This window comes from Pristis pectinata, chromosome 31 (assembly GCF_009764475.1).
Source record: "Pristis pectinata isolate sPriPec2 chromosome 31, sPriPec2.1.pri, whole genome shotgun sequence".
In the NCBI taxonomy this organism is placed as follows: domain Eukaryota; kingdom Metazoa; phylum Chordata; class Chondrichthyes; order Rhinopristiformes; family Pristidae; genus Pristis; species Pristis pectinata.
The window spans coordinates 17,867,328-17,887,581 of record NC_067435.1 but is presented as its reverse complement, the minus strand read 5'-3'; the positions used below and the strand labels follow the sequence as shown (position 1 = coordinate 17,887,581).

The window sequence follows — 20,254 nt, the reverse complement described above, 5'->3', positions numbered from 1 at the left end:
ATTGTGTTGGTACTGTTGAGAAGGAGGATATAAGACCGAGTAGGGAATCTTGGGCTGGAAGCTGCAGCTTCGTTGTAGGATCCCATCCGCCATGAGGAGAATGAGGGAGTGCTGACTCAGCAATCGCAACTTACATGGAGGATACTGGGGCGTAGAGAAGCAGAGTTTCCTCTGGCAACACCGACATATATTGCCACCGATTAATCACAGTGAAACAATAGGCTATTCTACCCATCGTGTTCAATGCTTTCGACGAAACGCTGCCAACCCTAATCCCAATTTCCAGCACCCGTAACTGGCTCATGAAACACTCACTCAAGCGCATTGTCTTTTCCTTTCGTTTTTGGGAGCGATACACACACTACAGCCACTCTCTGAGAATATTGACCTTACATCCACCTCATCCTTATACGGGTCACTTGAAAACTACAGGCTCTGCTTTTTTTTAACTGTGTTAAGGAATGTGTGACTTTTTTTCTTAACCTTACTTTGCCCCTCATAATTGATAAATCTCAATTGCAAGCTCTACTTAATCTCTCCTGATCCAAAGATCTGTTCCCCGAACTATTCAATCTTACTTCAGAGAAACATTTTCTCTTATTTTTGCTAACATTCTCGTGAATGTTCACCGAACTCTTATATAATCGCATCCTTCCTGTGACGCAGTAACCAGATCTAAAAACGGTGCCCATGGTGTGGTTAAACGTATTGTACACAACTACTACCTGCCCTTATATTGTGTGCCCCGACTAACCGAATGCTGGGACCATTGCTGTGGTGCTAGTGGTGGAAATTGGATTCTTGCAGTGGAAGTTAACATGTGAGACCCAAACCCTCTTTCTGATTCAGTGACACAGATGGTGAGCGAAATAAAGGAGGAAGCTGCTGGCCTCTGGATGCAACTTTCCCAGTGTAACAGTAACGGTGAGTGTGACATTCAATTTCATCGATTGCTGTGTTTCCAGTTTGGACAGTTGTTCACTAGTTCGGATTCCCTGTTCATTCTCGATTATCTTGCCGTGAGATGGCCTTGAGCGGACATCCAGACTACAGGAACCAGGCTGCCCCGGATTTTTCCCAGTGGAACAGTGATGATGAGAGTGAAGTCTAACCTGACGGCCATATCGCCAGTTCAAAATAAAGTTGCATCGTTCTGCTTCTCTGATCGTTCTCATGATTCCTGCAGAGACAATCTTGAACAGCACCCCCACAGTGTCACATCGAATGTTGCAACCCAATAAAAATGGAGAATCAGATGGGTTATTTAGGGAAAGGGATCTATTGAGCCTGGGAGAAAAGACTGAGTCGGAAATCGTGGACTAGGTGTTGAAGCTTTGTTGAAAGACCCCATCCCACATACCCACTTTGCAAGAGGTGAAGGTAGGAGACTTGAATCAGCAATCCCACCAGTGCATGCAGGAAATTGGGGCGTGGGGAAGCGGAGTTTGCGCTAGCAACACTGACATAGGTTTTTACGGATTAGTCACAATGAAGGAACAGGCTAGCCGTCCCATCATGCCTATCCCTTTCGAAGAAATGTTGCCAATCCTAATTCCAATTTCCAGTAGCCGGACCTGGCTCTTGAAATACTCACTCAAGCATATTGCCCTTTGCACTCTTTCAGGCAGCGTTTTTCACACTCCTACAATGCACTGTGTGAGAAGGTTTACCTCATCTCCCCTCTCATATTTGGTCCTTATTAGTTGATACCTACAGACTCTGCTGTCAGTGCCCTTCATAGTTTGATATAACTCAATTGCATCTCTACTGAATGTCTCCTGATCTAGAGATATGTATCCCTTTCTACTCAATCTTTCTTCAGAGAAACATATCATTTTATTTGCTAGCATTCTGAGGAACCCTCACTGCACTCTACTACAATCGCATCCTTCGTGCGATGTAGAGATCAGGTCTAAATACGGTGTCCATGCTGTGGTCAAACGTATTATACACAATTCTTCGTTACCCTTATATTGTGTGTCTCGACTATCCAAATGAAGGGAGCTTTGATGTTGTGGTGCTGGTGGAGATTGGGTTCTTGCAGTCAAGGTTGCATTTTGAGACTCATCTCTTCTTTTCCGTCTTCAGTAACGCAGATGGTGAGTGAAGGACAGGTGGAAGCTGTTGGCCTACTTTCCCAGTGGAAGAGTAATGGTGAGGGTGAAATTCAATCTGATATATTGCTGTGTGCTCAAGTCAGAGGGTTGTTACCTTGTTCAGCTTCTCTGTTCATTCTCCAGAGTCTCGCCATAAGGCGGTCTGGAACAAATTTCCAGGCTGGAGGAATCTAGCTCTTCCTGTGGTATTTGCAACAAATAGCACCACCATATTCAGCCGTTTCCCTGCTGCGTGATGTTCTTCAGAGGCTGCGTGACATAATCCAACACCAAAATATCTGGCACCATGCTCCAGCCCTGCACTTGTTGTCACCACCGCTCACTGAGTGATAATATTGTACCCGATTTGATGTCACTCCCACACCACGTGTGATCCTACTACCCGTGACCATTCTTCAAAAGTGTGTGTTCCGTTATTTCAAATTCAATCCCTCCACACTCAGACATCCGCAGTGCAACATTGCTCTTGTGACTCATGGCCGTCAGTCATTCGTTAACTTGGGACATCCATTTTACAACTAGGATGATTCATGGAAGAGCTTGGCACGTTAGGAGAAAGTGTTGCAGGTGGAATTGTCTGTACTGTGTGTTGGCAGGTGTTCGGCAAGCTGGCATAATGTACATAGAACCAGTCTAGAGTGACTGCTGGTTTGGGGGACTTGGTAGTTTGCAGTAAGCATTTTTGGCTGAATGAAACTTTGGGTTATTAACACATGGGGAGTTTGTGTGGGCAATGTTGCAAACGGAGGTGTAAGACTAAGTAGGGAATCTTGGACTGGGAGCTGTAGAATCTTTGAAGGACCCCATTCCCACTTTGCACGAGGTGGAGGTGAGAGTGTTGAATCAGCAATCCCACCAGTGCATGCAAGAGATTGTGGAGCGGAGATTGACTGGCAATACCGACATAGGTTATTACAGATTAGTCACATCGAAGGAATAGGCTATTCAACCCATCATGCCTATCCTTTCGAAGAAACACTGCCAATCCTAATACCAATTTCCAGCAGCCGTACCTGGCTGTTGAAATACTATCGAAAGCACATTGTCTTTTCCAATCTATCAGGCAGCCTTGTCCACACTCCAGCCACGCTCTGTGAGAAGGTTTACCTCATCTCCCCTTTCATATTTTGTATTTTTATTTGATACCAACAGGGTTTGCTATCAGTTCCCTTCATAATTTGATATATTTCAATTGCATCTCTCCTGAATCTCTCCTGATCCAGAGACATGTATCCCAATCCATTCATTCTCTCTTCATAGAAACCAACATTCTTAACAAACCTCTCTGCACTCTACTGCTATCACATCCTTCGTGTGATGTAGAGACCAGAGATAAACACGGTGCCATGCAAACTAATTGTACACACTTCCGCCCTGTCCTTATATTGTGTGTCTCGACCAAGTGAATGAAGAAACCTTTGGTGTGGTGGTGGTGGTGGATATTGGGTTCTTGTAGTCTAAGTTAGTTTGTGAGACTTAACCCTTCTTTCCGTTTCAGTGACGCAGATGTTGAGTGACGGAAGAGCGGAAGCTGCTGGTCTACATATGGAACTTTCCAAGTTGAAGAGTAATGGTGAGTGTGAAATTCAATTTGATGTATTGCTGTGTGATCAGTCAGAGTATTGTTCCCTTGTTCAGATTCTCTGTTTTCTTTTCTCTCCAGTGTCTCGCCCTCCGACGGTCTGGAACGGATTTCCAGGCTGGAGGATTCTAGCTCTTCCTGTAAAAATTGCAACACACATGGATGGCTCTTCTCGTGTGAATTGCACCATAACAATAAATTTGCATTTCATTCCAGGCAATGGTGTCTCATGCTGAGATATAGTACCGAGCCTGTACACTTCTGTTATTTACTCTTAGTGCACCTCTCATCGGCCAACATAGCTCTGATATTATCAAACATGACTCTGCTGAATTTTGCTTCACTAGCCCGGAAGCTATAGATTCCATGCCCCGCTTCACTGCATGACATCATTCCATGCCCCACTCTCCCGCAGTGTGTGATATCGCTAATCTCATTCGTTTGGTGACGTCAACCATTTCTATTCTTTTCACATCACTCATACCCCGTTGACATGAGTACACTCCATATGACATCACTAATCCCTAGATAAAGCTGAACGTCTTTATCCAGAAATCCAGTGACAAAATACTTAATTATTTCCTTGATCCTTGTGTGTGATTCCATTGTAACCAGTGCACATTCTATTTTCTTTGAATCAGTGTCCTGACATTAGCGCCTCCCACGAACAGTTTGATTTCCACTTTCCTTCGGCTTGAGTGCACACTTTCACCCAATTCCATTTTTGTCATTTCAAAAGTATAGTGCATTCATAAATATATATGAGGGAAATGCAATACTTACACCTATTTTCTCTGCATTTCGTGTCCCATTAAATGATACACCGTCTTACAATGCTTCACGTACACTCATTTCTCATACTTCAACAGACACTATGAAGTGTTTGAGAGAAAAAACTGACTAAGATTTGAACCTCCACAAACTCAGCACCTCAGAATTTACTGGCGGCCAGAATCTGGCCTTTATCTTTCCTCGCCTAACCTTTGCAGTCTCTAAACGGATCTTCAGCTCCACACTCCTGAGTCGTGGCTTCTTCTCCACAAAAAGGTTTTTCATGTGTATGGGGTCAGGATGTTGTTGTGAAATGAGGGGAATACACATTGAAGGATAGAATGACGAAATATCGTGGTCTCCTGCACTGGTCTTCATCGACAATTAAAGGTTTTCCCGAATATTGATGGTGCCTCGCTGAGCTCTCAGCATGCGCCCCCGGAGAGAATTGAGAATGCAATTTTAATCACATGGAATGTGTTTTTTTTATGAACGGCGCACCCGTTGGCCAAGTTTCAATGACGTCAAACTTACTGGTCGGCCCAATGAAGGTGAACAACATGTCTGCACTCCTCAAGCAGTCCGGATTCAGACACGTGGACTGCACATGCGGGAACCAGGGTCAAAAAAAATCAACATTCTCGAAGAATTGAATGGGTCTGGCAGTATCTGTGACGGAAAATGAATGATCGTTGTTTAGTGTCGAGACCCTTCATCTGTACTGGGACGGCAAAATCTTCCATGAAGTGTCAGGACCCGAAATGTTGACAGTCCTTTTCCCTCTACGGACACTGTCTGACCAGCTGACTTCCTGCATTCTTTTCGTAATATTCTGCATGTGTCCGGTCAGTTGCGGCGATTTCATTATTTTCTAGTTTCTGCTGGTAAATAGCTATTGCCCGTGCCAAGACAACCACAATGGGTCAGTGCTCTTCGAAGTCGCTCCAGACGCGATACTGACGTATCAGTGATATATTTAGGATATGAATACGGCAGATAATGGCCATTTCCACGTAGTAACCAATTGGAAATTTCAGACCTCCAAGGACTCTGGGCTTCATGTGCCGAGGTCATGAAAGAGTCATGGACAAACACAATAATGAAGGAGAGAGTGATTAAAGCTGGGCTCTATACCCACAGAAATAGAATACACGCGTTTTGCTGCAGCTGCACAATGTCCTGGTTCGACGAACCCTGCAGATGCGTGTTTAGTGTCTGCAGATTCATCGTCCAAGAATAGATCGGGAGCTACCTTCTCACCTATATCTCTGCGATGAGCAATATATCCAGAAGCTAAGATGCTCAGAGTCCTTCCAGCCAGTGATCCATGAGCTTCTGCAGAGAAGATGTGGGATGGCAAGTTGCAATGGGAATACTTGTACGGTAGAATATTTGTAATTTATAATTGTGCAGGATAATATAGTGACCACGCCAGTGCACTGTGCAGAGTATTGGTCTGCTTATTTAGAAAAATATATTGGCATTGGAGGCAGTCAAGATGTGATTCATTGATGGCGTGCATGGTCGTAGAGTATTTTCCTATCACGAGCGGTTATGTCAGTTCGATCTTTATTTTTTGAAGCTAAGAAGAATGAGAGGTGACTTTATTGAAGCACCTGAGGAAGTAAGATCGGAGGATGTTGAGATTTGTTCACCACTGTGAGAATAAAAAAGGAGCGTACGTTGTGACAAGGCAAGGAAATGCCGATTTAAAACTGAAATGTGCAGGAACTTCTCACTTAAGGTGTTGAATTTCTGGATTTCTCCATCTCATATAAAGGAAAAAGATAAATAATTGAAAGTTTAAGAAATTCAGAGTTATGGGTTCTGGCACACTACAGAGTTCAGGCCGAGGACACATCAGTCCTGATCTATTGAATAGTGGGGCAGGCTTTCGAGACTAAGTAGGTTTTTCCGTTCCTACATTCTTATGTTGTAATGTTCATAACTCCAAGGATCCACTGGATCCTGATACATTCCACTTGTATACCTGAGGCTCATGATGAGTAGTACTTCTGAGTCTCTGCATTACTCCAGGCAGGGATGGCTGATCCATGCCGTATTCAGAGCAGGCACCTCACCACTACAGTAGTGACAACATTAACGCTTCCTTCTTACGGAGAATGGATCCACATAATTTACTTTCAGCTGAGGTTATCGGCAGAGTGACAACATGGCTCTTCCAGGATTACTGTTTTCATCTCATGGTCGAACTGGTCCGCGCCAATCTTACGGTCACTGCTCTGTTTCTAGAGAGCTTTGAGAACTCATTCATTCTTAGGCTGTCAGAATGTCCCGCCATATTTGAGCTGCAGAGCCAGGAGGAAAGTTCGCACTTAAGTGCAAGGAAGAACATTCCCCTCCAAGTTCTCCTCCTGTCCTTGTTCATGAAAAGGCAGCTGAATAGCAGTATGCTGCAAGCAGAAGTATTTGCATCGGCTCTGGTATTTTGAGATAAATGTCATTGCCATCAAAGTGAATCTCTGAAGATCCTTTAAAGGTTACATGTGGAATAAGGGAAAATACGTATTCCGGCAAATATTTGTAAATTTCTCCTTTTATTTCAGAATGAAACAGTATAATGGGCCTGATCGTCTGTCTCGCTGACATTGATTCAATATCTGAAACATCTGTGCTGAACACACGTTTCACCTTTTACATTGTTATCAATTATGTGACAACGATTAATACCGTTCTCTTAGAGTAAAACTAGACTGAAGGCAGGATAAAGTAATTGATAAATAGACCTCCACGATGTAAAGTGTTTCCCTCTTTCAGTTACAGGAAATTCTGAGAAGACCCTCAACTCAATCGCCAAATTTCAGGCTGAGATTTCACGGCTAAGCAAGAGTAAGTTTAATAATTGTCAAAGAGACATGTCATGTACAATTATTCAACATAAAACTACCTGAATGGTGATACGGGGAGGGGGTGGAGTAATACTCAATCTGCTGCTTCAACTACCGCTCTGCTCGACACCCCATGCTCAAACACTCTCATGCTCCAACACCCCGTTCCATCCATCCCCTGCTCACCCCTCCCTGATCCAATGTCCCTGCTGCAACTTCTCCTGCTTCATCCCACTGCAGCATCCAACTCCAGTTTAATGTCCTGCTCCAATCTCCCCTTCTCCAACACCCAAGCTCCAACTACCGGTTCTACCCACAGCTCCGAATCCGCCTGCCTAAAACCCGTGTCCAACAACCTCGCTTCAACACCCCCAGTCCAACAATCCCCAGCACACTCGGTCATCCAACATCCGACCCCAATAATACCTGCTCTACAAGAAACACTACGCCAACAATACAACCCCGCCCCAAGAAGCTATGCTCCAACGCGCATCGCCAACAGTCCGTGCTCGAATGTTGCCCTGCTCCAACAACCCCTACTCCAAATATCCATAATCCGTTCCTACATCAACAGCCCAATAATACCCCTACTTCATCAAACCCGTACCGCAAAACTCCATGGCACAGCACCCCGCGCTTCCACACCCTATGCTCCGGTACCCCATGCCCCAACATTCCCTTGTTCCAACAAACCCATGCTCCATTATACGCCCTGCTTCAAGCCTCCGCCAGCCCAACAACCATCTCGGCTCCAACGGCCTCCAGAGCTCAAACATGTCTTCTTCATCTTGCACCGTGTTTCTGCACCCTCCGCGCTTCGACTCGCCCTCTAACATCACCCTCTTATCCAACACACACCCACACTCCAACGCCCACTCCCATACGCACCATGCTCCAACAACAACGCCCCAGCAACTCCCTGATCCAACATGTCCCCTTCTCCAAAAACCGTGCTCCAAAACCCGACTTCTTCTCTTTCGTCTTCTCTCTGTACCTCCCTTTTCTTTACCGTTTCTCTGTACTTTCCCCCTCGCTACCATAATCTGTAAACGTTTATTTTCCACTATCTCTGAGCTCATAACGTCCTGTATTCCCAGAACTATGTTGCCCTTATTCCAGAGAAAAGTACAGCTAAGTACAGTAAATGTTAGATTTGTTAATACTTTTGTTTCGATCCTCACTCTGTAGTATTATGTTGGCTTGACTCAACATTATACTTCTCAATTTTGCAACAGTTAATTTCCTTTTATTGTGTTTACAGTACTTGCAACATTATCCCATTTCAGCAAACACATTGGAACACTGATACATATGAGCAACACTTTAAAATAAGCTTCTGCATTTAGTACATTTTACGATTATTTGAGCTACCATATACACACTGGGCAACATTAGACAATGAAAGTTGGGAAGGTTTTCCAGCATGAAGGTGATGAGCGATGCAGCCGCCTGATGGACCATAAACATTTTGATTTCCTGACTAAAACCAGGTAAGAGAGAGGCATTAAGGATCGTGTTCAATGGAGAGATCGTGAGTCGTGGGAAGAATTCCGGAGTTCGGAGCATGAACACCTTTTTTATATGTATTTAAGCGATGTGGGCTTCGCAGGCTGATTCGGGATTTAATTTTCAATCCCCAGCTGATCTTGAAGAGGTAGTGGTCAGCTGCCTTCTCGAATCTCTACAGTCGAGGTCTGTGTTTCCCCACAAGAATGTTAGGGAGAGAGTTCTAGGACTTTGACGAAGCTACGGTCAACGACCGCCAATATATTTCCAAGTCAGGATCGAGGGCAAATTCCGGGTGGTGGTATTTCCATGTTTTTGCTGCCCTTGTCCTTCTAACTAGAAGTGGCCGTGGGTTTAGAAGGTACTGCCTAAGGAGTCTTGATGAGATGATGCAGTATATCCCGTATATTGTACAAACTGCTGGTACAGGACGTTGGTGGTAGACTGAGTGACTGATTAGGTATGGGGTGCTAATCAAAAGGCAGCTATAGAGATTATTAAAGGCACGATTTCCAATGTTGGTTCAATTGAAACAGGACATGGACCAAATGCCGGAATTAGAGGATGGCAGAGACCTTGGATATGTGTATGAAGCAGGGAGCTGTGAGGCTGTGTCTGGGCTCGGAATCAATGAAACTAAACTTAAAAACGAGGTGTTATTGGCCTGGGAGGTGATTCACGTCAGTGAATGCTGGAGATCCTGGGGAACGGGAGTGGGCATGAGTTTTATAGATCCAGAGAATTTGGGAGCAATAGATAGCAGGCTGCCTGGTGTCGGTAAAAGAACCAACCAGTGTCTGAGAGTATTCGCAGTGGGTGAGTTAAAGCAGAATTGCAGTCGGCAATCTGGCAGTGGAAAGTGGTTTCTCAGTTTGTTTCAGACTTTCTAGCCGAAGCTCCTCTTGGCGTCAAATACCACCCCAAGCTCACGTGAGATCCGATTCCATCTCAGTTTGTTATCAGGGAAAGGGGTCGAGTTTCAACCGAATTCCGAATTGGATTCACGAGTGACTGTCTAGTATCCTTCAGTTTCGATTCTCCTACAAGAGAAAACATCATCTCTTCACACATGCCCTCAGTGGTTTTCATCATTTTTACTGAGCATCTCCTCAGCCTTCACCTTGAAGTTCAGGCTATTACATTCTTTCTGACGTGGGTAGCTCCTCTATTCTGATCTCATCCCAATGAGGCATCCGCACAACATCCCCAGTGCCTCACACTCCAATGTGTATTCTAGTGATCTGAACGGGGCACCGGTTTTACCCGCAACTGTGTCCCGATCACTGAAAGGAGAAGCTTGGAGCTGTAAAATTGTCGCCGTGCTCCATCCAGGAGTTTTTCTCTTCGCCCCCCCCCCCCCGCCCCGCCCTCCACTCCGAACATCCCAGAAACATGTCCGGCTAAAATAGACCGCCTTCCAGAGTCCCCACTGCCTCTGACATTCACTTCAATTCCTTTACAGATCCACGTCCTTGTCCAGAACAATGGACTCGGTTCAAGAAAAACTGTTACCAGTTTTCCTCAAGAACAAAGACATGGGTGGATGCCCAGAAATCCTGTGCGTCAGAGGATGCCCATCTTGTTGTCATTAACAATGTAGAGGAACAGGTAGGAGTTTATTGAACGATAAAACTTACCGCCGGCAACTTCGGGTTTACTATTGGTCAGTGGTGACGTTGACCCATAAAGGCAGGAAGAGTCAATTCAGCACTCAGTTTTGGGCTGATTCTTGCCATTCATTGGTCAAATCAGCATTACACATCATGGCAAACCTTTTCCCATTTCTTTATACATTCTCGTTTGAACACTTTGCTATTCAATTTATGTTACAACCGCTGAAAATTCAAATCACAGATGCTCTAAACCAGGTTCTTCCAGCTGCTGCTCTTGAATGGAGAATTCAGTGAGCAAGTATGAAAAGGCGACTGAGAGCATACAAGGACTATTTGCCCTTTGATGGAAAAATAATCTTTCCCTGGGCATCACAAAGACTGACATACTGCAGCCTGCGTGACTTCTGAGAACTTGGCTACTGAACGTTCATCTCAAGAACAAGGGGCGTGTGTTTTTTGACCTTGATGTTGTCATGGCTTCTTCAGGATAGGTTTTCTTCAGTTATATCCTTGCAACTCATGGTTGGATCCTCCAAGAGGACAACTGTTTAACTCCCACTACTGATGGACTTTTCTCATCTAGAATGGTTTGCACCCGTCGCTGCCTTCTGCCCATACAGTCGTTACTTGTTTGGGCCAGTGAGTGACTCCAGTCACGGAGAGAAATAGCACAGAACCAGGCTTCTCGGCCCACCGTCCGCCCAATAAAGACCAATTTATACCTATCCTCCATTTATCCAAAATTGATATCAAATCTGCTCAGATTCTGTTGCTCACCAAGGGACAATTTGAATTGAGCTAAAGTACCAATTCGCACATTTTTGCCACGTGGAGACACTGGAGCACCCAGACAGCACAGACATTGTGGAAACTCTACACAGACAGTACCCAAGGTCACGGTCGATCCAGGGTATCTGGAGCAGTGAGGCCGTGGTTCTACCGTCTGTGACACGGTGCCGTCCAGTTTGTTGCATACTTCCTGATCTGTCAACTCAGATGCATCAAATTCTGATTCTACCAGATTCGGCTCCACCAGCGCCATTTCAGGGCTGCTGAGCAATAACAGGAATTACTTCAACCCAAGAATCTGGATACATCTGTCTGCTGTCAGGTGAATGGTAAAAGCAGGGAATGTTCTGGCTGTCAGACATGACATCATTTGATTTGCATTGCTATAAAATTCTCCTTAACGCCAGAATATTCAAAGTGTTTACACGTCAATGTGCTCTTTGGAGGTGAAGCCATAGTTGTAACATAGCAAATAGCAAGGTGAATGTCGACGCAGCAACGAGCCAGAAACAGCAGTAACATAGCAGTATGGTGGTAGAGTCATTAAATTGTTATAGAATCGAAGGACATTTAACCCTTCGAATCTCCGCCGTATCGCAGTAGAGCAATCTCAGTCTGTCCATCCCCGTTCTCCCTTGCAGCCCTGGGCATTACTTTCTTCCCGGTGTGCGTTATTTTTACTCATTCTCTCCTTGTACCCTTCACATAGAGTGTTAGATTTGCGGCCTCTAATCAGAGTTATTTTTAGTTTCACTGAGAGCATTCTTTCGTATCTGACCACTTCCAGTCCCAGTATTGCATCAAGAGATGGTCGGGACTGGGCCATGCCAACACCACGCCCGCAGGGCTGTGCACTGGTGCTCCTGAACTGGCTCCGCATACACACAATCTATTCCAGGACAGATATAACACTGCCATTAACTGGACAACACGGGAAGTTTCCTCATGTCACCTGTCCACAAGAACGCAGAGAATCAGATGTCAGCAACTCCTACCTCACAACATTATTTGCAGACATCATCAACATCCTTTAAACTGTGCAATGCAATGTTGTTACGCAGCACTTACTTATCAGTAATGTGCTCACCAATGATCAGTTCGCATTTCACCAGTAGCAGACAACTCGACCTTGGGCAAACATGGGCGTAAGAACTAAATTCGAGATCAGAGGTGACGGTGACTGTCCTTACCACCAAGGCAACAATTATTTGAATATGACATCAATGATTCCCCCCGAAACAACTGACATCAGTGGTGGTAAAAGGAAACACTATGCTGGATGGATTGCCAGCATGCCCGGACGAAGAAGGTTTCACTTTATGGAAAGCTATCATCTGAATATCAGGACATCGGTGTGAGAATCTGCAGGGCAAATTACAAGGTTGCACCATCGTTTGCTGATTCACCACTGACTTTCGTTCCATCGAGGAGATCAGAAGTGAAGATGTTCGTTGATGAATACACGATATTCAAATTCTTTCACAACTCCTCAGAAAATGACAGACTGGTCATGTTTTCAGCAAGACATAAACAAATGTAAGGTATGGGATGATAAATGGCGAGTGGCATTCGTGTAAGACAATGGCCATTTCCAGTCGAAGGTATCCACCTACCTTTTATCGTCAATGGCTTTACCATCACAGTCCTCACCCAAACTCAACAACCTGGGTGTTATCTTTGGCCAGAAGCACAGGTCTGCGGATGGTATTTTATTGCAAGTGCCTCAACACTTTCGTCCTCTAAGCCTTTCTACCGCCTATCTACAAGAAAAAAGCAGGAGTGTGATGGAATACACTTCTGTTACTTGGATGAATGCAGCTCCAAAAATACACAGGAACTTCAGCTTGGACAATTCATCCCTTTTGTTCAATTTGTAATCAGCCACCCTAGAAACATACAGTTTATTAACTCTCATCCAATGCGCACCCAAAATTCTGTGCACCTGACAACCTGTAAGGTCAATAGCAGCAGGCGTAGGGAATACAGTCATTTTAAAGCAGATCCCCAAATTATCTGCAATCCTACTTTGTGCAATAACTTCTTCCAGCCCCTGCAGCAATAATAGAAGTGATGGATGAATTTATGGAGTCAAGTAGCTTCTATGCACATGGAAACCAGTTAACCTTTCGGTTCAGCGGTGTTCCTCAAAAATGGCAGAAGTGTGTGTATGTGTGTGGGAGGGGGGTGGGGGTGGAGTTATCTCAGTTTTCAAAGTAGAGCTGGTAGCAGGAATGAGGTGTGAGACAAATGACCAAATGGAACTAGATTAAGACATATCAGGTGATGAGTAGCATGATGCATCAGGCAGCACCGTCTCATCACTACCCTGACCAGACAGCTTAGGTTCTGCGATCTACAATTTTCATCGACCTTAAACCCATGATATCTTCAAGCTGCCCCACCAACTGAAGTAATATAAAAATCTTTTCGTTTTAAATCCCTCGCCGCATTTCAGTACGCCATTTGCTGGTCGGAAATATGTAGTTGGGCCTCAGTCAGAAAGTTAACAATTACAAAAATTGTCACTGACACTGACATCAGCCATTATTGTCTAATGTACTGAAACACAACTTCCGTTGCACGACAGGGGTTTCTCAGGAAACAGATTCAAAACCAATATCACTGGATTGGCCTCAGTGATTCGGTTTCTGAAGGTGACTGGCGATGGGTGGACGGAACAGATTACGTTTCCTCTGTAAAGTGAGTTATTTTCCAATTGTACACACTGTCTCAAATCTGCTGCGTTGAACGTTACGCGCCGATCTCGGTCGATTTGAGTGATATTGGAGCCTCATTTTCATAAACATAGATGAAAGAAGACATGGAGGGTGAATCAGGTGGCAGGTGGTATTGATTCTTCAGCCGGTGTACTCTCCCGATCTCACATAAATGAACATACTCTCAAAGACATTGTCCTGCATCAGTGCTACTTAAAAGGATAATCGCCTACTCACAGTTCGGTTCCAGAATTATTTATCCAGGATGCAGCTGAAGTTCTCTGTGCTTTTGGTGTTTCTTGATTCACTGCTGAGCGTTCAGGAAGTTCACAATTACTGAAAAACCAGGCATTTCAGACTAGGTTGGACTGATAGTCTTTCCTCTCGGCACGAAGTGTGCACGGAAGAAAGAGAAGAGGCCATGTTTTCCAAAGCAATGCTTTAGGACTGGGACACACACACACACAAACACACACACACACACACACACACACGCACACACACACACACAGAGAGGGGGAGAGAGAGAGAGAAGAGAAAGGGAGAGAGAGATACAGAGAGAGAGAGAGGGAGAGAGAGCGAGAGAGAGAAGCAGGAACCTCCGCAGAATGGTGTTCCGATTGAATAACTGCCAGGGCGCGCTGACAACGCGTTTTAAACTAGAAATTCACGGTTTCGAAAGTGTTTCCAATTGTTTATAACATTAAGTAGCATTTTCCACCAACGTTTCCAAAGGCAAATGCCGTATAATAAATGCGTAAGTGTCTTCCAGGGCTATGTCTTTTCTCGTTGTGTGATTTCTGTGCACGATTTTATTGGCCACTTCTATCAGTTGAATGTTGCTTACTGTTGTAAAGGACCCTGAAAGGAACCACCGCAGGTGCTGGAAATTGAATCCTTTAAAAAAATGGAAATGTTTGAAGATTGGAAAATTTCTGTGGAGAATCAGTTTTAAATTTTCAGACACATCGCTTCAAAGAACAACAGAATAGAGAAAAAACGTAAGGACACTACATCAGTGACGGCGCTGGGATGTCGCTGCTGTGTACATCTGAGTCCCGTCACCGAAGTCAGAGAGAACAGAAAATGGGGTCATGGAGACAGAGGGGCAGTGACGACAGGTGGTAGAAGGGGAGGATATATTGCGGTGCTGTAAACATCGGAGAGTTCCGAGACATTGGCTCTGTAAAGAAAATGGTTGGAAATGATGTGAATGATGTTGTTGAGACCTAAGCGAAGGACAGAGAAAAGAGCAGCGTGGCCGTCATGCACGACTACTAGCGTCAGGACTGGAGGCCTGTGAAATGTAAGCGGTTTCCTAGATCGACAATCATACATATGATCTCTGAGGGTATCATAAGAACTGGATAGACCGTTGTAAACCGAGCCTTCATAGATTTTCGGAAGCTTCACATTCGGTTTTTCTAAGGGCCGGTAGAGTCGGCGGGTGAATATATCGTCGGGTTAAAGGGTGGGGATGAAATGTGCATGTTTCACAACGTTGTGGTTCTGGAACTCTGGGATCTGTTGCTGAGTGGATTGTCAAAGAAGAGGGTTCAAGCTAAACTGTTTGACCTGCTGGATCTAACATTGAAGGGAGCGGGAAGAATAGCCAAACCATCGAAAGGACATCGACAATAGGAAACAATTTGCTCAGAGCACGGCCCTAAGGTGCAGGTATGGAACAAGCGTGGCTTTACTCTGCACGGCCGAGTCATATAAATTCTGCGGGCCCCTTTTCTGGGAAAACCGCCAGTCCCATGAGTTCGATTGACGTGAGTGGAAAATGCAGTACTCGAAACTGGTTATGAGAACAGCATAATGGGACAGAGAGCAATGATGATGATATAAGGCTCGGGGCTTGGTAAACTGTTCAGAGCGAGGAATGGAAATGGGACTGGAAACGTTTGGACAGAGGTCTGCAGCCGAAGTGCAAAATTCACTGGGATGGTCATTCCATGGAATGGAACTAACAAAACACAGACGTGAATTCAAATCCCACTACAGCAAATAAGGAATTTATGTTCAATTTAGTTATTAATCTGGCAAGTCAAACAAAGAAATCTAGGTTGAATCATGATGTTAATAACACTGCTGGATATTTGTAAAGGAAACCCCAGTTTCTCAATAGCTTTTTTGGGAAGGAACGTTGCGCCCTCACTTGACTGAGTCTGGTTGTGATTCCAGAGCCCACGTGTTCAGCGGTGAGGCTGGCATGTAACTCAATAATAATAAAACAGCCAGATCACTTGACGCTGATACACACACTGCATTCGAACATAGTAATGCCACTATTTGCCCAGTTTACTTCATGACGTCTTCATGGCGAACATCTGGGTAGTCAACTTTCTGTCGTTTGGCGTCTGAAACAACACCAAGACATGGCTGAGGTAGTAAGTAATATACGTTCCTTTATCATTCTAGACACTGAGCACTTCGAAGTAGGAAGAACCAAAACAATTGTCCGCGATTGTGTATGTTTCTTCACCAGTCCTTCGCCAGTAGTAGTACCCTGTGCATTCCCCTAACCAATCGACCGCATAATTACTGTGGGTACACAGGCGGTTCCGAGGCCGGGTACCCTGCCTCACTCGCCAAAACCACTTTACTTTCTACAAGGGACAATATAGAAGCAGGATGGAAATCTGTTCAGTTGTCCCATTAATGTAGTCCCAACAATTATCAAGGAGATTGGCTCCATCAGAATCAAGAGATCCGCTTGATTAAATTCCGATATACAATTCTAAATGAAGTATTCATTCCTACATTCACAGCACACCATGGATGAAATGTGCACTATCTGCTACATGCGTGGCAGTTTCTTACAGAGGTATCTCCAAAGGTACCGCCGAAAAGCGTAATCTCTGCACCAAGAAGGCGAGGGCAGCTGGTGCAGTTGAATACCACAACCTGAAGGTTCCCCACCGTTGCCCACCATACTGACTTTCTGGCAACACCGACATCCCATGAAATGAATATCACAATACTGATGACATTCACTTTTTAATACCATTAATGTTATTCTATATGCTTTATTTAGATTTTGGAGAAACGGAGAACCAAATAATTTAAAGAATGAAGACTGTGGACAGATGCTCCGTGATGGGAATTGGAATGATATGCCTTGTCAGGAAAGTCATCAGTGGATCTGTGAGAAGCCAGGAGAGTGACGTCCAGTTTCATGCAGAGTGCGAAGCGAGAAGTGGATTAGTGGATTGATATGCAAATATATCATACAAGTTTTCCAGACAAGTGGTGGGGTGGCACTGCAACTGCTCTAAATCTCACTAGACCCATTCAGCTTTGTTCTTTTCTACTAACCAAGCAGTGCAAAGACACACATTGGGAAAATGCCTCTCACCGTGGGCACCCAGATACCCTTTTCCATATGTTGCAATCTGTCAGTGCAGTGTGTGTTCACCCGTGATTTTGCTCCCTCGAATATCTGCAACTGTAGTGTTTTGTTTTAAACCAAGCTGCCTGGAAGTATGGGTGAGATGTGGCTGGAGCTGCAGTGTGTCACTATAGCAGTGCTATTCAGAACCCATGATCAGTGTCGCCCTTTTCTGAGGAATGGAATGGTCGCTTTACAGTCCACCATTCCATTGGAAAACAAGACAATGACGGAAGGGATAAAAAGGAACGGGGTTACAATTAAATCAAAATCCTATTTTCTTTCCTTGTCCTGCAATGTTTTGGTAAGCTACCACTCCCAATGATTTCTCGATCCGTTCCATATCTGTTCCCCACCCCCACCCCCCACCACCACCTGCTTTTAAGAGACAGCCTGGACCGCGGGATAGGTTTCTGACTGTAAATTTTATAATCCGGCGAAGACAGCTTCTCTCTTTCATCTTGATTCTGATAATCTCTATTTTTAATAAAGAAACTTTTTAATTCTGGTTCACTGGATTTCTGTATGTTCCTTGTGAGCAGTTGGACATGTCAAGAGGGCGTAGGGGATTATTTGCTGCTGTTTCGATCCATGCTCATCATTCTAGAGGGTCAACAGTCATCCTGAGACCAGTGACCCGGAATTACAAGCACTTCAGTATAATGTGCTCTCCAGAGAGAGTTAATCTCTTTTTAAACGGGATAATATGGGAAACAAAAACCATTAAGGCAGAATTGGAAATTGAATTATTTGCCCTCCAATTTGTGATGCTTCTTCTAAGCTGGGAGCATGGGATGAAAATGTGGAAAAGGGAGTTGGAAAATTCGCCCTTGGAGTTCCTCAAGACACTTACTGAGATCTCTGACCTACGCCGTTATATCTGGCACTGTCAACGTACCTCATCACTCACGATAAATTAACTCCGTCGATCTCAGAACCGATCAATATTTTCGAACTTTTTAGATTGCCAAGTACACAAAGGAGTGACACATCTTGTTCACCTTAGCTTAATGCAGTGCTTTCCAACTATTCTCTTGAAGAGGGTCACAAGTGGATTTTCGCTCCATACTTAGACGTCATCAGGCGCCTCCCCCGTGTGCGCTGTGTGTGGGTTCATATCCCACATTGAAGAGCGACGTAACAGATGAGCTAGGAAATAGGGGTTGCATCATCTGCAGCCGACACCGTAGGGTGTTTTAGTAAGTTTAAACTAATTTTGCTCTGTTGATTAAACACATCCGTTTTAATGTGAAGTCTCATAGGCAGAAAATAGGACTTGGTCCAGTCACCTCTCTCCAGGTTGAGTTTGGAGTTTGTTATTATTCTTGATCAGATGGCTGTTTTACAACATGCCTCGACAGCACAGGTAAGAGACCCGAACTCCAGCAGATACTCCGACTTAAAATTAATTATGATTCATCTATCCCCAGGGAGTGGGCTTTCTAAGACAGGTGCCAACACATAAATGAGCCATGTTCTTCTTGCCTTCACTCAGCAGAAATAATCTCTGGAAGGTTCTAGTTGACACCTTGCCTTATTACTTAAATGAGTCCTAGCATCTCACATCAGACACTTTAACCCTTTATAAGTAAGCGAGGAGTATCGTACAAGCTTCGGAAATGCAAACCCAACCCCAGCTAGCATGTGGACAGTTCAATAGTTTGCAATCCAGTGCTCCACATTGACTTTGGATCTGATAAAGAACATTGAAGAGTACAGCACAGCAGAGGAACAGGCCACGAGATCTGTGCCGGCCACGGTGCCAAATGAAATTAAACCCATCTACCAGCATATAATCCACTGGCCTTCATTCTGTTTTGTTCATGGGCCTGTATAAATGCCTCCTAAACGCCACAGTTGTATCTGCTTCTAACACCACTACTGGCAGATAACTTCCACCTTTCAACATTCCTTCTACTGTCTGTGCATATAAAACTATTCCGTATATTTCCCTTAAACTTTGTCTCCTCTCAGTCTAAAGCTCTGCCCTCCGGGATTTGGCATGTCTATCCTAGGATAGAGACTCTGAATATCTACCCTATCTACGCCGCTCATCATTTTATATACTTATGTTAGCTTCCCCTTTAGCTTCCTCCGTTCCAAATCTGTCCAACCTCTTCTTCGATCTGATACTCTAATCTTGGGAGAATCAGGCTGATCTTCCTCTGCACCCTCTCAAAAGCTTCCACATCATTTCTGTAATGGGACTACAAGAACTGGACCAGAAATGCGGCCTAACCAAAGTTTTATACAACATGACTTCCTGACTCTTAAACTCAACGCCCCGACCGATGAACGGAAGCATCCCATACGCTTTGTTTCCCCGCCATGCCTACTTGAGTTTCCGCTTTCAGTGAGCTATGGATTTGGACCCGATGACCCCACTGTTAAAAAATGCTTTTACGGGTTCCCCTATTTATCGTTTACGTTTTCCTTACATTTGACCTCCCAAGTGCAACACCTCACATTTGCGGGGATTAACTCCATCTTGCATTTCTCCGTCTATATCTGCAACTGAACTACATCCTTCTGTCTCCATTGACAACCTTACTCCACAAATGTGTGTGTCGTGTGAAAACCTAGTCATCAGCCTATCTACAAATATACAAACAATAGAGCTCCGAGCCCTGATCATTGTGGGACACCACTGGTCACAGATCTCCAGTCAGAATAACTATAATAAGTTGTGGAACTTTTCAGAAAGCACTTAATACTTAATATAGCAGTTACTTTGTCCAAGAACACGAAAAATTGCAGAGATTCTTGAACATAACCTAGTCTATCACGAAATCCTTCCTCTCCTCCACTTACTCTGTCCCCACTTCTCGCTGCATCGAGAAAGCAGCCAACATTGTCAAAGATTCCTCGCACCGGATCATTCTCTCTCCTACGCCTTCCATCGTGCAGAGGGGCTTG

The 20,254-nt window shown here is 44.5% G+C and overlaps 1 protein-coding gene across 3 annotated transcripts in view; it reads left to right on the top strand.

Annotated features, from left to right (window-relative positions):
- LOC127585030 (C-type lectin domain family 10 member A-like) overlaps positions 1-17,802 on the top strand; it is a 35,921-nt gene extending 18,119 nt beyond the window's left edge. For all 3 annotated transcript variants that reach the window (XM_052042153.1, XM_052042152.1, XM_052042154.1), the window contains 7 exons: positions 850-924; positions 2,089-2,154; positions 3,616-3,690; positions 7,249-7,320; positions 10,288-10,433; positions 13,815-13,927; positions 16,985-17,802. In XM_052042153.1, the coding sequence (XP_051898113.1) occupies positions 850-924; positions 2,089-2,154; positions 3,616-3,690; positions 7,249-7,320; positions 10,288-10,433; positions 13,815-13,927; positions 16,985-17,114 (677 nt within the window). In that variant the 3' untranslated portion in view covers positions 17,115-17,802. The remainder of the gene's footprint in view (positions 1-849; positions 925-2,088; positions 2,155-3,615; positions 3,691-7,248; positions 7,321-10,287; positions 10,434-13,814; positions 13,928-16,984) is intronic.
- Positions 17,803-20,254: the final 2,452 nt, after the last annotated feature.